The 19,593-nt window shown below is 36.2% G+C and overlaps 1 protein-coding gene across 1 annotated transcript in view; it reads right to left on the minus strand.

The window, feature by feature from the left end:
- LOC145688854 (uncharacterized) overlaps positions 1-19,259 on the minus strand; it is a 37,525-nt gene extending 18,266 nt beyond the window's left edge. The window contains exons 1-4 of the mRNA XM_081763023.1: positions 19,118-19,259; positions 12,013-12,092; positions 8,312-8,410; positions 1,682-1,840 (exon numbers count right to left, since the gene is read on the minus strand). Of these exons, the coding sequence (XP_081619149.1) occupies positions 1,682-1,840; positions 8,312-8,410; positions 12,013-12,092; positions 19,118-19,138 (359 nt within the window). The 5' untranslated portion in view covers positions 19,139-19,259. The remainder of the gene's footprint in view (positions 1-1,681; positions 1,841-8,311; positions 8,411-12,012; positions 12,093-19,117) is intronic.
- Between the last annotated feature and the right edge of the window lie 334 nt (positions 19,260-19,593).

A 19,593-nucleotide genomic window follows, 5' to 3' on the forward strand; every position in this document is an offset into this window, starting at 1 on the left:
ACTAACTGTGTGGCTTGTGGAACCCAGAGGTTCAATACCGCGTTCACAAAAGCTCTCCATTGGCTTCTATCCTTAGCCTACTGGATCCAGTTTCTACATTTTATTCTTATCTCTGTGAGATCCATCTTAATATTATCCTCCCATCTTTACCTAGGTCTTCCTAATGGTCATTTTCCGATTGGTTTTCCAGTTAAAACTTTGAAAGCGTTCCTACTTTCTCCCAACTGGCTATATGACCTGCCCACCTGAGCCTTCTAGACTTGATGACCCTAACAATATTTGGTAAACGGTATACATTATGACGTTCCTCGTTATGAAGTTTCCGCCATTCCCCATTCCCGTTCCTCTTGGGGCCGAATATTCGTCTCAGGATCTTGTTCTCAAATATTTTCAGTCTACGTTCTTCCCTTAGAATAAGCAACCATGTTTTGCAACGATACAGCACAACAGGCATGATTATCGTTTTACATATTTTAAGCTTCAAATTCCTCGACGGAATTCGCGAGACAAAAGATTTTGAAGTGAATAATAACACGAATTCCTTGCTTTTAGTCGACATTTAATTTCTTCATGAATATGGATTTTGTGTGTTAATATCGATCCTAGATATCTAAAAGTATCCATTTATCGAAGGTATTATTTGATATTTTAACGCATCCATAATTTGCAGTATTACGATCTAGACGAACTTCTATGTATTTAGTGTTTCTGCATTTACACTTCTAAACCCATGTCCCTGCAAGCGTTTAATAAGATCTCTACATTTCTTTATATTGATAGAATTGAACAAAATAAGGGATAATGGAAATCCTCATGCGTAATTTTCGAGTAAAAAAAAACTATTTTTTGTAAACCTAAAAATTGAAGGTGTATACAATAATTATGCTACCAATTAAGATTAAACTGATACCAAAGTAAACCTTGATCAAGTTTTGCATTAAGACCTTAGCAAGACCACAGCATACGGTAGGGTTAAATCGATGTACACTCATGTCCAAAATTATTGTCACATGTCTATAAATATGTTGTTTTAGCAATATAATTTGATAACGAATTCGCCCGGTATTTTTATAACGTTAATATGTGTATAATCGAATAAGACATGTATGTGGAAAATTTCAGAGCAGTAAATAAGAACAATAAAACGAACATAAAATTTCCTTGTCCATTTAGCAACATTTTATATTTTACTCGTTGTAATTTTCGTATTTATAATTATTTTCCTATCAAATTTACCACAAATATACATTTCCCGATTATACACATAGCATAAGTATTAAAAGTACTCTGCAAAATCATTATCCAATTATATACTTACAAGAAGACAGTTATAGATATGCGACAATAATTTTGGACATGAGTTTACCTAACCGAAAATTACTATTAACTCTAAGTGATTTTTAAAGCTATAATATTGTGCAAAGATAAGATATTATCATAACAATAAATTGATTATATCATTTGATCTAAATGTCATGTGTACTTTTCGAGAAAACTAAATAAAATGAACTTTTATCATGACAAAAAAAAAAGTACACCGTATGTCGTTTGCCAAATTATGGCAGTTTGTTTTCGCCAGAATCTTCATTTAAGATTGTAAGATATGAATGTCTTTCTATTTTCAACGTTTCTGCGTTTAGTTAGAAAACCCTAGAGATAGGAAAGAGCAAAATTAACTTACTTTTGTCGAGCCTCTGTACCGGATTCACCTAAATGGCTGATTGGTTGTTGAGGTCTTGGAATTCGTTGTATAACCCCCGTGTCTTCTGTTGTTTGGCCCCCTGTCTGCGTTGTAAGACCAGGTGTTGTTGTTGAAGCTGGAGTTGTTTCTGCTTGTCGTCTGCAATATAACGTGAAAATTCATTTATTTAATATGTTTGAATTGTTTTACAATGTTCCAACTACCTACTAAAATATACAATAGAGTTAGCTTATTGCAACCTCTACTCAAGGTGACCAGAATTTTCACTTGCGAAAACGGGACGCATACGAATCAGCTACGGGGGGCAAGGGATATCTGACTCCAGATTGCAGTTTGGGACTCAGCAGTGTTCTCAATTTACAAAATACACAAGTAAGAGTGATAATACACCGTTTCTAACTTTACGTGTACCACACAACAAATAATGGTTCCCGATTGCAAGTTCTACCCATTAAGTTCTAGTTGAACACTCAGAATTCCCACTCAATTCCCACTTGAACCACGAACACTCAATTCCCATTTGAAAATTCAGAAGTTCTAGACACGGATGGATCTTGGCAACAAGGTTGATATGTCTAAAACAAAATGTTTGAAACAAGTGTTTAAAACATGTTTAAAACGGGGGCTGTTGTTTTATTCAGTTTGTTTTAAACGTTTTAAACAAATTGTTTTAAACGTGTTTTTTTTTCGATGCTGGTTGGACGTTTAAAACAACTAAAATATCATATTTAAGAAGCTAATTTAATTTTCTAACAAAACAACCCATCCTCCGCAGGATTTGTGCATGGAGTAAATTACAAGCAGAGTTATATTCTTATTATAACAGCAATTACTGAACGAAATTCTGCACACACTGTGCGTATAACTAAACCAACAGAAATTCAAGTGAAGTATTTGAACATTTCTTAATTTCCAAGAATAACGGAGGTTAAACACACTATACACTATTCTAAGATCCAAATTCACAAATTCAAAACTTGAGTATTTTTTGATCACTATCATTTCCATAATAATAACAGTTCTCACTTCATAAGTTAGAAGAAATGCTATGACAAATACAATACAACTCATAGAAAAGAGCAGTGACTAGCCTACAAGGAGCAAATGACATTTTAACTAAGCAGGTTTCAAGATACACCTCTATCTTCAACATGGGTAGCTAATAATGATTAGTGTCTACAGAATAACAACACAATTAACTCTAGACACCCGCTAGGAATTTTAACAAAATGGTAGACTCTCACGTTCGGGGCTCTGGTGACCCCCTCCCCCTAATTATCACAGAGTCATGAGTTATACACCATTGGAAAGCTTATAGACCACAAATTCGAACGAAGTAACATTCGTGAAATTCCTTCCGTATTCGTAGAAAAAGAACAGACATAAAAAATCATTAAAAATATGAAAATATTGACTTTGCGGGACCCTGGCAACCCTTGCAGCCACCCTATGCTGACAAAATGTTGCTAATGTGTAGGCCACATACTTGTGACAATAATATAAGAAATGGTAGCCATTGCTGCCATTGCGTAATGAATTCGTTTTATGTAGGAAATATTTTTTAAAATATATATGCGCAGAAAAACATTCATTGAATTAGACATTCTCTCTCCTCCCCCACTATAGTACCATGTCCATATGCAAATCATTTTTGCTGCTCACATCACGTATACGAACAATAATTATGCTTCTAGATCACTTCAGTGAAATATATCTTGTGTTATATGGGACCGTCCCGAAAATAAATGTAAATTAACCAAATTTGACCCCTTCTTCCTCTATAAACAACAAGTACACATACAGGTTACTATCATGTAGGGGACTACTTCATTGCTTCACATACCAATTTTTATGCATGTACCACAAAGGGGGGAGGAATATCCGCCAAAACCTGATGGAAAAAAAAAATTGATGAAAAAAAAAACTTCATCCTCCCTCTCTCGGCCGTACATACGTACCCCCTATATACATAAAATGCAACTGACGGAACTGCTATCCCTCAAAAATACTTTGGTACCAAATCATCTTTCTAGCTTAATTAAGGACTGAGCTCTTGATGTTTGTTGTAAAAATAAATGTAATTTACGTCAAAAAACTTAAACTCCAAAAATTGGCTAACTTTGGCCCCTCCCTGCTCCCCCATATAAGCAAGAAGTACAAATACACGATATTACCATTTAGTGACCTACTTCATTGCTTCACGTAACAATTTTTATGAATCTATCCCCCAAGAGGGGGAATGGCCCCCAAAAAACTGTTGAAAAAACAAAACAAAACAAAAAACACGATATTTACCCTCCGCCCACATACATAAAATGCACACCAGCAAAGCTGCATCTTTCAGGAATAAATTGGTACTATAACCATCTTCCAGGCTTAATTTGAGGATTAAGACTGAGCCATTGAGGTTTAAAGCCCTGACACAGCAGTTTCGTCAATGGGAGTTTAAAGATTAAGAATGCAGACGACCAGTAGAACGTAACACAAAGAAGCTAAACTACATATTCTGTGAACGGAGATCGAGAAAATCCCGATTTCTTTCTCCGGAATTGAACATTTGGGCGGATCGAGATTAGGGAAGTTCCCGAAATTTGATCTAGCGGTTGAATATAGATGGCAAGCAGTACCTAAGTGTAAAAATGTGATATATATACCTATTTAGATTATTGTTTTAAACAAAACAAACATTTTAAAGATGTTTTATTTTGTTTAAAACAAAGTACTTTGTTTTAAACGTTTAAAACGTTTTAAACATAAAAAAACGTTTTTTGTTCTTTTTTTAAAAAAAAACGTTTTTTTAACCCTGCTTGGCAACGAGTGTTGGTACGGAAGAGAGTAGAATTTGCATTGATGCTTTATATTTTGAACAGGGGCGTCATTTAGGGGGGGCAGGGAGGGGCATTTGCCCCCCCTGAGTTTGAGATTTATATAGATTTTATCAATAGAATAGTAGTACGTCAATGAAAAAGGCGAAATTTTACTTATATAAAGGGGTCTTGCCCCCCAAGCCAAATCTGAAATGACGCTACTGATTTTGAATAATAATTACGGGACACCTAGGTCATTTTTACTTAAAAACGGGACATTTAGGCGTCCCGTTCGAGAATCAGAAAAAACGGGACAATGGTTGGAAAAAAGGGACTGTCCCGGCTAAAACGGGACGTCTGGCCACTTTGCCTCTACTAGTTTTTCTTTTCTTTGTTTCTTTTCGAGCTCCTTCGTGGCTAAGCGGTTAGCGAACGCGCCTTTGGCGTGGGAGACCCGGGTTCGATTCCCGGCGGGAGCTCATGTGGTTCGGATTCCACGTTAATCAGTAGGTCCACGTCTCATATAGCCTCGCTGCTGAACGGGACGCTAAACTAAAAATCAACTCAACTCAACTCAACTCTTTGTTTCTTTTCGAAATTTCTGTAGGATGTCCATTGGGGAATGTAAGTGGTTATGTATATTAATATATAAACATTCCTTATTTGTCTCACCAATAGGGGCTGGGCATGGCATTTGAAGTTATTATTTACCGGAGTGCATTATTTCAGTTTAACATTAATATTAAAATAATTGAGAGACTTTTGTTTTATCTGTTTACAGTTAGAAACCTTTTTCAGTAGCGAGGTTATATGACAAATAGATAAAGACATATAAAGCGTTACAGATAATAATAATAATAATAATAATAATAATAACAATAATAATAATAATAATAATAATAATAATAATAATAATAATAATAATAATAATAATAATAATAATAATAATAATAATCTTTTAGTTTAACGTGGCACGATTATGCCCGTCAGGCTAAGGACGACGCATGATTAAGGCAAATGGTTGATGATGTTGATGATGGAAGAATTGGCGGAATGAGAATGTGAGAGAAAACAGGAATGCAGAGAGAACCCACGGACACAATATTGTCTATCACAAACTTACTTAGCCGGGGATCGAACCTGGGATCCCACGCATCCGCGGTAAGCCCGTTACGGATAGCAAGTGTGAACTCAGCAAAAGTTTGTTTCCTGGAAATGCACTTTCTGGGCAATCAAAATAATCATCAATTTATTTTGAAACTGTACTGTATTTTCTAAGCGAAAGAGGAACGGCTTCCACAAACTCTACATGTAAGCAGGACCGTATTTACTCATGGGCCAATATGAGACATGGCCCGGGGCGACAAGTTTTGGGACATGGGCTAATTTTCTTGGACCAGATATTGTTTGACAAAATATATTATTTTCTATTAGTATTTATACGAGGTGCGGTATGTTATTTCTTAATATATTGTTTATATTAATTAAATCTTTTATTTATTCTATATAAATGTTCACTTTTTTACTGCTACTTAAATATTGATTATTCACTTCATTAGTTCATTGTCTTGAACTTTCTAGGCTGCGTTTGCTCTTACTACTCAAGACATCTTATACGAACCACATAATTCCATCAAGAACTTCATTTATAAATGAAATATGAGTTATGTGTTGTGAACTGGACAAGGAAAAGACATGCTTTAAATGGTGATAAGCAGTGTCGTATTTACGTTTTTGTTTCGGGGGGGGGGGGGCTTTGCCTGAGAATGTGAAAATTCTGCAAGATATTTCATATACTTTACTATAGTAAGTAAGATTTCGGGGGGGGATTAAGCCCGGAAGCCCCCCTAAATACGCCACTGGTGATAAGTAATATAATAAATCAATATTTTATTACTGTTGTTGCTGTTCTATAAACTGTTAATTTAAGCTTCAAGTTCCTCTGCCACTCACTCACATATTTTCGTGGCCCCATGTGGTGTATTCGTTAACGCTCTCATATTTAATGCGAGCGGTCCCTGCTTCGATTCCCGGTGAGGACATTCGGTCGAAAAAGTGTGAAAAGCTTTTTCAAGTCAGTCATCCTTCGTGTGGTTTTCTTCATGCACACCAGGTAAATGCCGTGATGGTGCCTCACATAATGATCTCAGGCTGCTTCCTTACGTCCCCATTCCTTTTTACCTCGTCAATTTGCCGAGCAGTGTGATCGTCGATGGACGTCATCCCTCATACGTAATGTGTTAACAAGGCCATAGATGCCGAAAGCCAAAAGATCTAATTCTTAATCTTAGATTTTCAAAACCAAGATCTACTTTTTTTCTTCTTCTTATTATTATTATTAGACTTCCAAGCTATGTTATGCATAAGCTTCGGAAGTCTTATACAATGGTTATGTCTGTCTGTCGACAGGCATCAGAACAAAAACTGGAAGACATATTGAAAAGTGCTATTTTGCAATTGATTCAACACTACAAGAATAGGCCTAGGTTCCATCTCCTCCATTAATCCTCTGTTCACACTGGAAATGATAGAAATCAACCAACGTTTATCGACATACAGCAAAAATGGTAATAGATAGCGAAAAGCTGTTTTCTGCAATCGACTCGGCGTCGCAACGAAACATATCATAACGAACAGCAACATCTTACTAAAACCGGAAGAGGTTGAAATTTTCTAGTACTTCCTGTTTGAATATTGATTTTCATGAGGCAAAAACGGTAAGAGATATCGAGAAGCTGGGTGTTATTTTTCAATTGATTCAGCGTTCGAGTAGGGGCAGATCCAGGAAGGGGGCGATTGCCCCGCCAGAAGAGGAAACTTTCTTATTTTATATACAAATAAAATCCATAACAGAGTTTAAAGTAGCTCTAAGTAGCAATATTACAACCCCTCCCCCAGAAGACCGTCCTAGATCCGTCCCTGCGTTCGAGAATGAGTTCTACCTGTGATTTTGTTTCTCTATTGCAACAAGTGGCTATAGAACTATGAAACGAAACTTTAAAAAAAAAAAAAAAAAAAGATTACATGTGATCAGCCAGACCCCATCTTATTTTTACTATTTTTAAGTTTGAAACTAGAGTATGATATTTCGAAACTACTGGAATACTTACATTAATTTTAAACGTTCTAAGCACTAGGTCAAGTTGATTAGGAATTAGATTTCTGGGCTGTCGACATCTAAGGCCATTTATCCCGTCACGTATATAAGGGATGACGTCCCTCGGCGAGCACACTATCCGATGAAAGAGGAGCAAGAAAGATTAGGGAAGGAAAGAAGCGACCTGGGACCATTCCGCTTCTATACTATTCCGGCATTTGCCTGGTGTGAGTCAGGGAAACCCAGAAAAAAACTCACTCAAGATGACTAGCCTGAAAAAGCTGCTACATTTTTTCGACCGAGAGATCTCACCGAGAATCGAACAGAAGGTGAGGGCGTTAGCAACTATGCCACGCGGGGCCAATAGGTCAATTTGAGTTCCAATTGAGAATCGAGCCTATTGTGGGGCAACAACAACGAGCAACCGGAAGAGATTATTGACAAACGTAAAACGAAGACAGTATACTGTAAACATAACTGCTTATTTACAAAAATGTTTTATAAAATATGTATCAAAATCAATTTTTTAAAATATACAAGGAAATGTTTAGTAAATAAGTTTTATCCATTTTACTCTTGAATTAACATTTCTAACAACAAGGTTAGCAAACTAATATAATAATGGCTTCTGACCTAGAAAGTTAATGAAGCACTACTAACACGCTATAAGAATCACGATTAATCAACGAAATTTATAAAATTCACCTTTCTCTTGTTCCAGGGGCTGCTAATGGAAGGTCAGATTTGTTCTCTAATTGACCATTTGTAGTTTTTTCTTCGCTTGAAGATGATGTCAGTTTCTCTCTACAAGACAAAATAATAATGACAGTTTTAAAATAAAAAGAGTTTATTTACATTAAAAGAAGTAATGATAGCAAAATCTCAACTGTTGAAAACTGACATATTAGGGGAGTTGCATATTTATATGTTTTATCAAAATAATTTAACATGCTGTATGCGATCAAGTAACTCCAATGAAATACACTTGTTTGGGTATCTATCGTTATTCACGTAGCGGATACCCATCGGGATTTGATTTCCATGTTCGAAGGATGCATTGAAACACATGAATTAAACATTAGACCCTGTATGAGCGTTGAATACGTATAAAAATTACACAACTATTAGATGCAGCAGTCGAACTGAAAATAGATTTTACCGGTATGCTCATACGCATAGAGCATATTTTATCTTGTAGAGCTTTTTCTTTTTTTTTTCTTCTTCTTCTTCTTCTTCTTCTTCTTCTTCTTCTTCTTCTTATTATTATTATTATTATTATTATTATTATTATTATTATTATTATTATTATTATTATTATTATTATTATTTACAGCTAGTATGATTTTTGACACCTTAATTTAGCCTACTACTGGTATGTTATACCGGGACATACCAGAAAGTTTTTGATTAGGTTAGGTGTTAACCAAACCTAAGATGCTTCGTCTGCTACCGGTAACTTTCAGAAACAAGAATTGTTATTGACTATATTTTTGAAACTTGTTATGAATGGCCATGAGATTCTTACATCTGTCTACAGAAATTCTATGAAAAGATTATAGGATTTTGTCTTTTTAGTATTCTGCGTATGAACAGTGTGCATTATTAGGAATAACTGTTCAAGCTTGATATACTTATTGTTGTAGTACCCCCCCCCCCCAAAAAAAAAGTTGAGCCAGTGGTTGACTTATCAATAGATCGGAAAGCTTTGTGATGTAGTCATTCAACATTTCCCATTTCACAACCCTGCAACTTTAATTAAATAATAATAAAAACAAGAATTTTAGGAGTGATAAAAAAAAATGAATCAAAAGATTGCGATCTTGGCCATGGGTTTTGGGTCAGGAACCACAAAATTTTTGAACGGTCCCTAAATCGAGTTTTCATATATATATATATATATATATATATATATATATATATATATATATATATATATATATATATATATATATATATATATATATATATATATATAGGCCTATATATTAAAAAATAAACACATCATACTGAGTTAATTGGTAGTTTTGATTGGGCTACACTATATGTAGTTCCCCAGATATAAGGCCTACAAGAAAATTCCTGAAATATATTGGATTTTTTGATCCAATAATATAAAATAGGATCAAAGTTTATTTTTATTTTATTTTATTTTATTTTATTTTATTTTATTTTATTTTATTTTTTTTTTTTTTTTTTAGTCGGATTGGAACTTAGCATCTCTTTCATCATCTGTGACACATGAGAGGTGGACCTAGAGTTTAATATGGAATACGAATCACATGAACTCCTTTTGGAAATCGAACCTGGGTCTATCACACCAAAGACATGTACGTCAACCACATAGCCAGAGGGAGCTCTCTAAAATTGTAGACCTCCTTCGTTGCTAAGCGGTTAGCACACGCACCTTGGTATGGGAGATTCGGGATAGATTCCCAACAGAGCTCATGTGGTTCGGATTCCACGTTAAGCTGTAAGGTCCACGTCTCACATAGCCTTGCTGCTGAAAGGAACGCTAACTAAAAATAAAATCTAAATCTAAAATTGTATTTGGATTCACCTTCTAGAGCCTATGTAATTCGCATGGCCAGCCTAATGTAGAATATTTCACATTTTGTCGTTTGTAGGTCATGATTGAGGCAATGTTCTTTGGAGGTCTCCTCTTTGAATTGTCAACTTTGGCTTAGCCTATTTGCTATTAAAGAGAAGGTCGTGCCAATTCCCGCACACTCCAAAATGGAGAACAAGCAGGATAATGTATTTTCGTTGCGTTAGATGGCCATGACAAAGTTCTTCTGTGGTCATCACGCTTGGTAAATCTATCCATCATGAGCTTTTCTTTTCTTTTCTTTCTTTAAGATACAGTTTACGTACCTCATTACCTATTTATCTCCAGCAACTTTGTTGCACGAATAACACGTACACTACAAGTCATAATATACGATCTGAAAGGCTGATGACTAGGGCAACCCAGAAGCATAAAAAGGATAAAAAAATAAAAAAAAACATAACAGCAATGTACACAATGTGCAAGGTGACCAGACTTCCCGTTTTAGCCGGGACAGTCCCTTTTTTCCAACCGTTGTCCCGTTTTTTCCTTATTCTCGAACAGGACGCCTAAATGTCCCGTTTTTAACTAAAAATTACCTAGGTGTCCCGTAATTATTATTCAAAACATAAATCATCAATGGAAATTCTACTCTCTTCCGTACCGACAGTCGTTGCCAAGGTTCAGCCGTGTCTAGAACTTCTGAATTTTCAAATGGGAATTGAGTGTTCGTGGTTCAAGTGAGAATTGAGTGGGAATTCTGAGTGTTCAACTAGTTAAAAGAATTGTTGGGTAAAACTTGCAATCGGGAACCATTATTTGTTGTGTGGCACACGTAAAGTTAGAAACGGTGTGCTATCACACTTTCTTGTGTATTTTGTAAATTGAGAACAGTGCTGAGTCCCAGAATGCAATCTGGAAGTCAGATATCCCCTCCCCCCCGTAGCCGATTCCTATGCGTCCCGTTTTCGCAAGTGAAAATTCTGGCCACCTTGACAATGTGCCATATGTCATATGGTTGGTACCTTGAATATGGTTGTGGTTGTCCAAGAGTCCAGAAGAAACTAATTTTAAAAGCATAATAAAGCACAATTTTAGAAAATAAAGCATAAAACATAATTTAAGATAGTCTATATATATATTCTGCCAAAATTTTGCTCAACTGCACGTTTAACATACTATATTAATACTTTTTAAACCCAATATTTACAATGCAAAATCATTGAGAACACAACAATACAACAATAAAAAGCTTATTTTTATTTCTGTAAACTTTTCGGTGTAATCCTTTGATGTGCAGAAAAGAAAAAAGGAAAAGAAGAAGAAAACTTTCCGCCAACAATGAATAGTACACAAGAAATCCACACTATGTTGTTATATGTACTACCTCTTGAACTTGAGCACTTTCTGTAACTTTTGGTGGCATCTTTTACTTTCCCTCTAAGGTGCACACAAGTGATGAAAAACTGACTCTTTACAGTGCATTAAATAGAAAGTTCATTAAATACGTATGAAAGAAATGATTGCATAAAATATTAATAAATAGATCAAGATATTTAGAATACTTAATGTATAGTAAATATGATACATTATACACAATTAATGTAAAACAATGATTGAAATTAACACTAAAGCATAATTTGAAAAAAAAAATTAGCATAAAGCATAATGTGGGTTGCTCTACTGATGACCAAAATGTTAAAACATTTATTTACGATGTGGATATTTGCCACGTAATTGGAGAATTTATATTAATAAATCCATAAAAACTTGCACGCTCTAATAGCGGAGACTGCATCCCTTGCACGTTACCAAAACTCAATCATTTCTTTGTGATAATGTATTAATGCTGTTTACTTACCCAGATTCCGTCGATGTACTTTCTTCTAAATGAGGAAAGGCCAATATGGCAGGGACTATTAGGAGCAATAAGACTACGGCCTGTAAAGAAAATAAAGACATCATTGTCAGTATTAGCACAAAATGAGAAAGGAAACTTAATATAACTCTAAGTTCTGTGAAGATTACCCAAGGGCGGCTATTGAGGTAAGTCACATCGGCCAAACAAGTAACAATGTCATATGTACACAACGTGAAGGAGTTTGGTTTGTATTACGCGATAGTTTCTCGATATTGAAACCGGAAACGGTAGTGAATTTCTACCATTTCCGTCTTAAGTACAGATATTAGAGTAGACGGAATATATTATTGGAACATTTAACTGATGGAAGAAAACAGTTTCTCGCTATTTAGTACGTTTTTTTTTACTGTATAACAATCAACATTAAAACCGGAAGTGTTTGATTTGTATCATTTCCGGTTTTAGTAGGATGTTAAGGATAGAGACTAATGTATTCTTGGGACGCTTAATCGATTGCAGAAAACCGCTTCGCTATGTATTACCGTTTTTGCTCTCTAGAGACGAATGTAGAAACCAGAAATGGTTGATTTCTACCACTTCCGGTTTGAATATTTCTTCCATCACTGAAGTCGATTCCAAACTTTTGTCCCTGTACATCTTGGCGAAAATTGATGGTCATCCAGCAAGTAGTTCTTGACAATTTTTGTGTTCTGGAGGGACACATGGATAAAGTAAAATATATAAAGGAATTTTGGCAAACTGAATTTCTTAAAAAAATACATTTTATTGCCTCAAGCTAAGGGAAGGAAGCTCACCTAAAAATTAAATTTTATCGCCACAAGCTAAGGGAAGAAAGCTCACCTAAAATTTTTAACGCCATAAGCTAAGGGAAGAAAGCTCATCTAAAATTTTTATCACCACAAGCTAAGGGAAGAAAGTTCACCTAAAATTTTTATTGCCACAAGTTAAGAGAAGAAAGCTCACCAAAAATTAAATTTTATCGCCACAAGCTAAGGGAAGAAAGCTCACCTAAAATTTTTATCGTCACAAGCTAAGGGAAGAAAGCTCACCTAAAATTTTTATCGCCACAAGCTAAGGGAAGAAAGCTCATCTAAAATTTTTATCGCCACAAGCTAAGGGAAGAAAGCTCATCTAAAATTTTTATCGCCACAAGCTAAGGGAAGAAAGCTCACCTAAATTTTTTTATCGCCACAAGCTAAGGGAAGAAAGCTCATCTAAAATTTTTATCGCCACAAGCTAAGGGAAGAAAGCTCATCTAAAATTTTTATCGCCACAAGCTAAGGGAAGAAAATTCACCTAAAATTTTTATCGCCACAAGCTAAGAGAAGAAAGCTCACCTAAAATTAAATTTTTATCTCCACAAGCTAAGGGAAGAAAGTTCACCTAAGTACTAAATTCCATATACAGCTACCTGAAACTGTTTGCTCTCTTCTTGTGCCTTGTGATGATAAAATTTTAATAGAAATTAATAGCTGTTAATGAGAGTACTTTCTTTGTCATTGCTGGTTTTCTTCATCCAAACTGCTACTTTTTTTTTTTTTTTAATTCAAGTATGTCTCGATTGTCTTCACGACGTTTGGTGAACGCCACAACGCACACGATCGGTAGCGTTTGTATTCGAGACAAACACCTTTTCATCCAGAAATCGAAACTGAACCATGTGTACAGAAAGGACGCACCTTAGCTACAATACTTGACCATGAAGGGACACATCTATAACCAAGGATTAATCCAGGGATTTGTGGCCCCACGTAGCGTAGTCGCTTACGCTCTCATCTTTAGTGCGAGCGGTCTCGGTTCCATTCTGGGGGCACTTGGTCGAAAACGTGTAGAAGCTTTTTCAGGTCAGCAATGTTGAATTCAGGCGTGTCCAAGAGGGGGCTGAGTCCCCCCTAGAATATATATGCGCCCCCTCTAGAATACCTATACATATGCATTGAAATATTTGCTTTTTCCGTTTATTTTTTTTTCGGAAATAAAAGTCTTTAAAGCATTTTTTTAAAAAGAAATAGTTTCTTTTTTGCCCAACCTAATTGTTCTAATTAACAAACAGCATTCTGGTATAAAGACGAAGTTAAATTTAAAAAAAAATGGAAATTAGATGCAGACATACACAAACGCTTTACAACGTTAGTTAGGGGAAAATGGCAATATGTTGGTTATAGCAAAAAAGCCAGGCAATAAAAAGTCGCGAGTTTGAAATGAAATGAAATGAAATTTTGAGTTTTACGTCCCACGGTTATGCCGGTTAGGCTAAAGGAGACGGTGATAATGCGACTGAAATGGTGGAATGAAGAAAGTGGGAGGAAACGGGAGAACCCCGAGAAAACCCACGCACACGGTGTTTGTCCACCACAAAGTTCACTTGGCGGGAGCAGGGTTTGAACCCGAGACCCCTAGCACCAGAGGTGAACGCTCTACCACTGAGCCACCGCGGCCCCAAGTCGCGAGTTTTGTTGCAACAGATTCTTGCTGCTCTATTGCAATCTAGAACAGAGCTTCCCCCTTATAATTTTATTGACCCCCCTTGTACAAAAGTCTGATTTCAACGCTGCAAGCCAGCCTTCCTGAATGAGATTTTCCTGGGTTTTCCACATTCACACCAGGCAAATATCGAGATGGTATCTGACATACATATCTCAGGCCGCTTCCTTCCTTTCCCAATCCTTTCTTCCTTCCCTTTCCTCGGATTGTATGATCGCCGACGGACGTCATCCCTCAAAACGTGACTGGCTAACATGTCCATAGGTGCTGAAAGCCCAGAACTCTAATCCTAATCCGAATGAGAGGCTTTTCACAATCAGTTCGTATCGCAGGCAAAAATATATCTTAAGAAGGTATTTTCTTTTTAGATTTGAAAAATGACTCATTTTTTGGTTTAGTTATATTCCTACAGCTAGTAGTTATCATTTTAGGAATCATTGAAAAGTCAATATTTCTACATTTATTTCAACGTTGTTCAAAAATAAATCTAACTTGAGATATTGCAAAGCTGCCAAATGCAATTAAGTGGAAACCAGTAAAATAAAATTATATTTTGATCGAATGCTCTGAATCAACAGTTATGTAATTCTTCGGGTAGTGAGGTACGACCATCAATGGTAATCGATACATGAATATGGCAGGAGATCAAGATCAAAAGGTGTGGTCTCCTATGTGAGATGTTATCCTTCTACGCGATAACGCTAGGCCCCATATAGACAACAGTGTGCGCCATTGTGAATTCTTGATACATTCTATATATACACCCTTGATCTATCGTCATGGGATTTCTACGTTTTCGGATAGTTAAAGAAAAGTTTGAAGAGGGTCAACTTTCGGTTAGACCAGGAGTGACCAACATGTGGACCACGGTCTACCAGCCGATCGACAAGTCGTGAGAGACCGCGATAGCTCTTGTCATACAGCTGTATTCAAAGACGTTTTTACGTGTGATTAGTGTCGTACTAAGAATTTGACTAACTTCCGTATGTTGTGGCACGTTTGTGGTGGTATCCACGAAAAGACCAGCCAGGGCCATTTCGCAGGGTTGTCCAAATGCATTAGGAGAAATAAGGAGGGACGACTAATTATTCCTAAACCCAGATTGTTCCTAATGAGTTTGGACAGCCCTGCAGTGTAGTCATGGCTGACATCTTCGATATAAATCGTGAATAATATAATCCATGTGTTTCTAAATACATATGTTAGCATCACATGTTAGTCAAACTCTTAGTATGATGCTAATCACACGTGAGAACGTCTATAAATACTGCTAGTACTGCGCACATCAATCATTGTTAGCGTTTCATAACTTCTTCTAGCTAAGTAATAGACAGAAAAATAGACTGCCAATGATTTTTAAAGCAAAAAGTAACCCTCAAACTTGAAAAAGATTGGCCATCCCTGGACTAGACCATCAAATGCAGGAAAAATAGAGCTTTGGCTCCATCCACACAGGCCGCATGTTATTACAGTGGGAAAGGTGAGTTGCCAATCATAGACAGCATTAAGATATGGTTGCACTTCTTCCTCCTTGCAGGTTACCGCTCCAATTGAAAATGAAATGAAATCTTTGAGTTTTACGTCCCACGATTATACCAGCTAAGCTAAAGGAGACGGTGACAATGAGAAATGAACGCAATAGTGGAATGAACGAAGTGAGAGGAAACGAGAGAATCCCGAGAAAACCCACGGACACAGCGTATATCCACCACAAAGTTCGCTTGGCGTGAGTTGTGATCGAACCAGGGACCCCACGCAACAAAGGTACACGCTTTTCTACTGAGTCACCGCGCCACTCGCTCGCTCCAATTCATTTGACTCTTATACTGTACATGGTGTATATTTCTCTGTAGTAAATGCTTGCAAACGATCATAAGTTCCTTCATATTAATAATTTGCAGTGAACAAAAGCTCAAGCACTTTGACGTGTAACTTGAGCATCATCACCTATTAACGTTAACTGCACTTGTACCTAGTAGTAACGCTATTTTACAAAATCCCTTCACAACTTAACACTCCACAGGACGCACACTTCACTGGCCGCTCCGTACCATTCCTGGAACATTCATACTCGCAGATAGACGCGATTTCTTTTGGATTTCAATGGAATGTGCCTGTTACAAGACAACATATGAATAATCAAAACTCATCTTGTGATTACTCCGCAGAGTTCAAAAGAGTTCCAATAAAATTTCATTTTGGGACATAAGCAGACCTTTGGATTTCTACAGGATGACTACGGGACGTACACTTTCAACAAGAATTTTAGGAATGATCCAAAAATAGATCAAAAGATTCCGATCTTGGCCAAGAATTAGTTTTTGGATCAGGTGTCACAAAATTTTTGAACGGCCCCTAAATCGAGTTTTTTTTTCTTTCTTTCTTTTTACGGAATAACCACATCATGCTGAGTTAATTGATAGTTCGGGTTTGGCTACACTATATGTAGTTCTCCGGATATAAGGCGTACAAAAAAATGTTTGATTGAATGAAATATATTGGATCTTGGATCAGGGGCCTCAAATTTTTTGAACGGCTCTTAAATCGAGTTTTCGTATTTCTACAGAGTAAACACATCATACTGAGTTCAGTGATAATTTGGATTTGGGTATACTATATGCAGTTCTTCAGATATAAGGCGTACAAGAAATTGTTTGATTGAATGAAATATATTAATTTTTTTACATCAGGGCCCGCAAAATTTTTGAACGGATCCTAAATCGAGTTTTCGTATTTTTTTTTTGCGGAATAACCACATCACACTGAGTTAAGTAATAGTTCGGGTTTGGCTACACTAGATGTAGTTCTCCAGATATAAGGCGTACAAGAAAATGTTTGATTGAATCAAATATATTAGGTTTTTTACATTTTTAAACGGTCCGTAAATCGAGATTTTTTTATTTTTTTATTTTTTATTTTTATTTTATTTATTTATTTATTTATTTATTTATTTTTTTACGGAATAACCACATCATACTGAGTTAATTGATAGTTCGGGTTTGGCTACATTATATGTAGTTCTCCAAATATGGGGCATAGAAGATTTTTTTTTTTTTTTTGATTGAATGAAATATATTGGATTTTTTGGATCAGGGTTCACAAAAGTTTTGAACGGCCCGTAAATCGAGATTTCGTATTTTTTGCGGAATATGCACATCATACTGAGTTTAGTGATAGTTTTGGTTTGGCTACACTATTTGTAGTTCCCCAGATATAAGGCCTACAAGAACATTTTTGCCTGAAATATATTAGATCTTTTGATTCAAAAATAGGACTCCCTTGGATATCCCGGGACTGGCTTACCTTGGAAGTCTAAGAGATATCTATATTCTTTTGCGAGTTGATATGTTTTGTTAGTAAAATCTCGAAAGCCTTGTATTTTATTATTTCGAAGTCTTCAGAATTATAAAAATGAAAATGAAATTTCTGAGTTTTACGTCCCACGATTATGCCGGTTAGGCTAAAGGAGACGGTGATGATGAGTAATGAATGAAATGGTGGAATGAAGACAGTGGGAGGAAACGAGAGAACCCCGAGAAAACCCACGCACACGGTGTTTATCCACTACAAAGTTCACTTGGCGGGACTTCAGAATTATAGTAGATCTAGTAAGCCAAATGCTGTATATACTACTTTTCTATTTTTTCATACGCGTGTGCGTTTTTTAGTTTCGTAGATAAGAGCAGTTATGTTAAGATTTTTTGTTTGTTTGTTTATTGAAGATTACCGCCCTATTTCAATACCAAGGCTACCTGAAACGTAGACCTTCAGTTTAAGGTAAAACTACCGTAATGTGTTCAAGATTCATTACGGGGAATCGAATCCAGGATCCCATGCACTAAAGTCATGCACTAGCCACTAGACCAGAGGAGAAGGCAACAACAATGCAGTCGTAATAAAACATAGTTTTTCTGTGAATCTTGGTTTCAATAACGTTAGTTAAAATCTACTCCCTAACACGGCACTTGGGACAGGTTCGAACTCAGCAATCCTCACTGTTCAGGACCATAGCTCAGAGATGTTTGGGGACAGCAGGGGACAATCCCTCCCTGAGTTTAAGAAATATATATTCCTTAATCAATTGTTATGTAGATGGAACTTTCTCACAAAAAAAAAAAAAAAAAAAAAAATCTGAAATGATGTTCCTAGCATAAATGTAGCTTCCATTAGAATTTGAATTAAAGATCAGTGGAGGATCTAGCCCGGGGATGGGGTGGCCTAGCTCCCACACAGTTTTTTGAGTAACAAAAATAATTTAATCTATTATTTATATATTTTTGAAAGTTTATAGTAAACTCATGATGTACAGGTATGTATCATAGTCTAGGTTTTGACGGATCCTCAGTCTTTACCTTTTAGATCTGCCACTGTTAAAGACCACACACTCAAAGGTGATTTTTTGCTAATCATCTGTTTAGCGTGGCATGCAATCGAGGCTGTTTTATGACGGTGTGTAATAGAATTAATTACTCTGCTAGCATTCTACCGATCCAACATCAACGCAATATTTCCTTGTGGAGAGAGAATATCAATTTGTTGATCAGAAATACATTGCCCAAAATTTTCACAAACGAATTCATTTTTAAAAATCATAACTTACCCGCATCGTAAATAGGTTCATTCTATCAGATCACACAAGTAACTTGAAACTGGCAAATTGCAATGAAGAAGCCGGTAGCTTTTATAGAAAGTGAAAAATCGGGTGAAGGGTATAGAGGGAGTCTTTTTTTCTATTCCACTTATGAAAGAGGAGGAAAAAGTGTTCAAGGTTGCAGTGTGTTAGATTGGTGACCCAAGTAAACACCAAAAATCAGGGTGCGACTTGTACGAACAAAGACCGCAATAAGAGACAACAAAACTAGGTTTGTAAAGATGAAAGTCACGTGAGCCAAAAAGTGATAAGTGTTTGTAGAATTTCCAAGAAAAATCCATCCATATTGGAAGAGAGTGAAGACTTTACTACCAGGAACCAATATAGAATTCATTACACATCTATAGAAATACATAAAAGTGTCCCAATGATGTCCACGCAAGGTCTTCCGGCTGGCTTACAGAACTGAACCGATTATTACCGCT

Source organism: Thermobia domestica, chromosome 7 (assembly GCF_964235325.1).
Source record: "Thermobia domestica chromosome 7, izTheDome1.hap1.1, whole genome shotgun sequence".
NCBI lineage: Eukaryota > Metazoa > Arthropoda > Insecta > Zygentoma > Lepismatidae > Thermobia > Thermobia domestica.